Genomic DNA, 5000 nt, shown 5'->3' with positions numbered 1-5000 from the left:
AGACATACAGACAGGACAGACATACAGACAGGACAGACAGAGAGACAGGACAGACAGACAGGACAGACATACAGACAGGACAGACCAGTGTAGTCTGACACGGCCCTCTGTGAATGATGATTCTCCTTAACTACTGAAGTGAATGTGGATCTCAGCATGACCTGTCATGACCTGTCTTTTCTTCCAATCCTGTGGCAGGTGTGTGGAGCCTTCCTGTCCACTGATTGGGAGGAGAGGAAAAGAGGCGGGAACAAACTCAGTTTCTTTGGCACAGGGGAGTGTTTCATATTCAAGGTTAGTCTGATCTACATTCACGCAGAGAGGCTGACAGTTACTGTCTGGGTCAGAGGTCACAGCGGTTCACTTATGGTGTTATTCAAAGATAGATCAGCACAGAGTCACTGAAATCAGGACTCAAACACACAGCCCTCTGGGCACTGGACCATGTGCCCTCTTCTTTAAGCATCTGGAGTATGCTACAATCACCAGAAATCAGACAAACTTTAGTTACTGTGTAAATGTGCGTTGCTTTTTTCCATCCAAGTGTGCATAATAGGTGAACTAGTAGTGATCTGATCATTTGAGAGCAATTTAACTGCATTGATTTTCTTGTGTGAGCTTTATTGAATTTGCATGTGGTTAGTCTGAGGCCAGAGAGAAATTTAATTACACCGAGTGTTCAACAGATGGCACTAGACGCAGTACCATCAGCTCTGACATTTAAAACAGGGTAATAGCTCCACCCAGAGGCAGTCATGTGAAACTGTTTCAGTCTCTGTCTGCATTTGGACAGTAAGGTCCCAATAATACAGTTGGCCTCTTTCCTCATGACAGTCTGTTCTCTATATATGACTGAGTCTTACTGTAGCACTAGGTATACAGCATTACTATTAATTTAACAACCAATCAGGTTGCAATCATGTTAAGTTAACAGTCAGACAGCGAGTTAGAATGTACACTTATCAGCCAGTCAGAAAGTTACATTATAAACTGTATAGTCAGTCAGGCTGGTCAGTTTATAAATGTAAATTATAAATGTAAATGATAAACTGTTTGTTTGTCTGGTGTTTCTGAGACAGTGTTCTTTACTGTCTGTGGATTGAGGATGTTTTGATATTTTACTGTTGCTATGTGCATTCATTATCTTATTATTATTATTATTATTATTATTGTTATTGTTGTTGTTATTATTATTATTATTATTATTATTATGAGTCTGAATAAACAGTGTGACAGGGTGTCACATGAGCTCATCTAGCCCAGAGCAGTCTGACATGGCTTTAATTATTTACTTAAAAGGCTCCTGGAATTGTGTGTGTGTGTGTGTGTGTACTCAGATGCACACAGTCAGACTGGAAACTTTTGTGTAACCTGACACATAGAGGTCACTTGAGACAAGCGCACACACACACACACACGCGCGCAAGCACATACAGGAGCCCTGAACTGTGCTTAGTGAAGATTTATAATGGTAAAAAACATTTTACAAATGGACTAGTTTTCCTTCCTGTGTGTGTGTGTGTAACATATCTGTGTACGTGTGTCGTGTGTCTGTGTGTATGCATGTATAACGTGTGTGTGTATGAGTGTGTGTGTGTGTGTGTGTGTATGAGTGTGCGTGTGTGTGTATGTACAGATGTGGCCAAAAATATTAAAACTCTTCCAACTTTTTTTTTATAAATCTGTTTTTTAAAAAAAGTCAATTGACAGAAGTAAATGGTACCCATCATTCTTTATTTCACATTGAATAGAACAGAAACTTTTACAACTTAACATATTATTTGAAATAATAAAACAAATGAAAATGTTGTGGACAAAAATATTGGTACCCTTAACTTAATGTTCTGTAGCACATCCTTTGGAGGCAATAACTGCAATCCAGTGCTTTCTATAACTCAGAATAAGATTTCTACACCATTCCACTGATAATTTGGCCCGATCCTCTTGAGCAAACTGCTCTAGTTCTCTCAGGTTTGACGGGTGCCGTCTCCCAACTGCACGTTTCAGCTCTTTATACACAGATGTTTAGTGGGATTCAGACCAGGCCACTTCAGAACCAGTCCAGAGTTTTCCTCTCGTCCATTTTTGGGTGATTTTTGATGTGTGTTTCGGGTCGTCGTCCTGCTGGAAGACCCATGACCTGCGACTAAGACACAGCTTTCTGACACTAGGCTTGACGTTTTGCTCCAAAATGCCTTGATGGTCTTCTGATTTCAGTGTGCCCTGCACAGATTCAAGGCACCCAGTGCCTCAGGCAGCAAGGCAACCCCAAAGCATCCATGTTTCATGGTAGGCATGGTGTTCTTTTCTTTGAAAGCTTCATCTTGTCTCCTGTGAACACAAGAGTTGGTGTGATTTACCAAAAAGCTCTAATTTTGTGTCATCAGGACTGTGGCTTGTCAACATGCATATTGGCAAAGTCCAGCCTGGCGCTTTTTTGTGTCTCCCTTGTAGAAGTGGGGTCTTCCTGGGTCTTCTACCATGGAGTCCATTTTCATTCAGACAGCAACAGATGGTGCAACTTGAAACCCCGGTACCTTGAACTTGAAGATCAGCTTGGATCTGTTTTGAAATTTTCAGTCCCACGGGCCTTAAACTTCTTAATAATATTGGCAGCAGTGGTCACAGGAAGATCAGGCTCTTTGGAGATGGTCTTATAACCTGTATGTTGACTGTGCTTGGCCATTACCTTTCCTCTAATCTCCTCAGACCACTCTCTGCTTTTCCTTCTGTTTTCCATGTTCAGTGTGATAGACACAGTGGCATAAAACAGCAGAGTGAGTAATTTTCTCCTTTTTGAACTGGCTCCATGAGTTATTATAAGATTGAAAATACCCGTGATACTTTAAGCAGACTATTCTGTTTTAGTTAGTATCACTACAACGTCTTGACTGAGTCAGGTCAGACTCTGCCTGCTACTGGTACCATTTAACACAGTATTACCTGTTCAATGGTTGGAGGGCTCAGCAACTAAACCAGCTACCCCTCAAGACCCATCTGGGGAGGAGGGTGGCTAGACACCCAGCAGGAAAGAAGACCTGTCAAAGACCTGTTAAAGGGGGGGCGAGCTCCATCTTGAGCCAACGGCTGTCTAGCACTGTCTGCCCACTCACCCCGGGGCCAGGGCGTTAGACTAAAGCCCAATCCCACGACCGATATTGATACTGAAATGACTCAAACAGAGAGAAACAGCCCTCAGTCCCTGTCAGTGGAAAGACAGAGGGTGGTAGGAATCCCTGGGTTTGCAGTCTTCTTATCTCCACGTGCAACATGAGAGCACTGAGGGACAGTGGAAAAGCAGCTGAGTTAGAACATGAACTGGAATCCGCCGGATTCAAATGGAATATCGTTGAACCAGCTGAAACAAGATGAAAAGAAAAGGAACTAGTAGAGCTGGAGAGCGGAAAACTTTTATACACCAATGGAAATGAAAAATCAGTTGGAGGAGTTGGGCTCATCGTAAGAAAGACAATGAGAGGTGGAGTTCAGAAATTCCTGAGTAATGGAAATGGAATTGGCAGTGAGCAGCAACTGGTAAGAAGCACCACAAGGATGAACCCAAAGCTAGAACGAAGCAAGATGATTACAAAACCGGGATCAAAAGGAGACATGAAAACTCTACTTCTCAAGAAAGATGAATTCCAAATTCAACTGAGAGAAATCGATTCGTGGGGTGATTAGTGGAAGACCTTGAGGAAAGCAGTGCCACAGTAACCCAGGCAGGACAAGAATGTGCCCTGGCAACTGCAGGAAACTCAAAGAAGAAGAAGAGGCAAGAGAAGCTGAAAACAGAAACTAAAGACTTGTTGAAGAAACGGAGAAACGTGATCGACACAGAAACCCCAAAAGACAACACTGAATATGTGGAAACATGTATAGAACAACAAGAGGGAAACTGAGGGAAGATATAAGAGAGTGTAACATCAGAACTGTAGGGAAAACAATGAGAGAGAACAAAGGTTTGAGGAAAGTTATAAGCCATAAAGATGGAAGGAAAAATTAACACCAGCACTAAAGGAATCAGACAGGACCATAACAGCTTACAGAGGAAGGATCGTAGAGAAGATGGGCAGAATCTTACCACTGCTTATACTCAAGTGAAAGATCAAATGTCATAGCGCTTAACCAACAACAGAACAAAGACATACCACCAGTACTGGAGAGCGAAACTGAAGCCAAAGGAAAAACGGAAAAGCACCAGGCAGAGAGATCGTAGTGATTGAATCGTGGAAAAGCACCAGGCAGAGAGATCGTAGTGATTGAATCGTGGAAAAGCACCAGGCAGAGAGATCGTAGTGATTGAATCGTGGAAAAGCACCAGGCAGAGAGATCGTAGTGATTGAATTGCGGAAAAGCACCAGGCAAAGAGATCGTAGTGATTGAATCGCACAAGCACAAGATGTAAGCTGAAAGAACTTTTTAACTTAGCGCTGGAACAAGAAAACATCCCAGAGAAATGGAAAAACGCCATCATTATTCTCATCTTTGAGAAAGGACATAAAAAGGAAACTACACGACTTTGGAAACTACAGACTCATCGGCATTCTCTCTCACATCCTCAGGCCGTATGTGAAAGAACTCAAGAACAGAACTAACAGCAGGATGAACGAAAGTCAGCCACCAGAACAAGCAGCCTGCAGGACAGGGTGCTCCACTATGGATCATCTACATTGTATCAGCCAAGTTCTGGAGAAGTGTTACGGATACCAGATACCGCTGTTCACAGGATTTTTTTGATTATGAAAAACCCTTGGATTCAATCAGTCACAAAGCTGTACTAAAAGCAATAATAAACCAGGGTGTGCAAACGAAATATGTAAACATACTGAAAATTACCTATAAAGATGGAATGGCAGAGAACGGCAGAGAAAAGGTCAGACAGGCTGAGCAGCAGGACTGAGTGAGACGGGGAGATACACTGTCGTCCGTTCTTTTCACAGCAGCAGTAGAGACAAGTTTCAGAAGAGTGGACTTGGGTAATGGAGGAAGAAACACCAATG

The 5000-nt window shown here is 42.5% G+C and overlaps 1 protein-coding gene across 2 annotated transcripts in view; it reads left to right on the top strand.

Moving 5' to 3' along the window:
- tbc1d24 (TBC1 domain family, member 24) overlaps positions 1 to 5000 on the top strand; it is a 15054-nt gene that overhangs the window by 7748 nt on the left and 2306 nt on the right. For both annotated transcript variants that reach the window (XM_030767082.1, XM_030767081.1), the window contains one exon: positions 199 to 294. In XM_030767082.1, the coding sequence (XP_030622942.1) occupies positions 199 to 294 (96 nt within the window). The remainder of the gene's footprint in view (positions 1 to 198; positions 295 to 5000) is intronic.

Source organism: Chanos chanos, chromosome 3 (assembly GCF_902362185.1).
Source record: "Chanos chanos chromosome 3, fChaCha1.1, whole genome shotgun sequence".
Taxonomy (NCBI): domain Eukaryota; kingdom Metazoa; phylum Chordata; class Actinopteri; order Gonorynchiformes; family Chanidae; genus Chanos; species Chanos chanos.
Note: the sequence above shows the minus strand (reverse complement) of the source record. Positions and strands in the feature narration are given on the sequence as shown.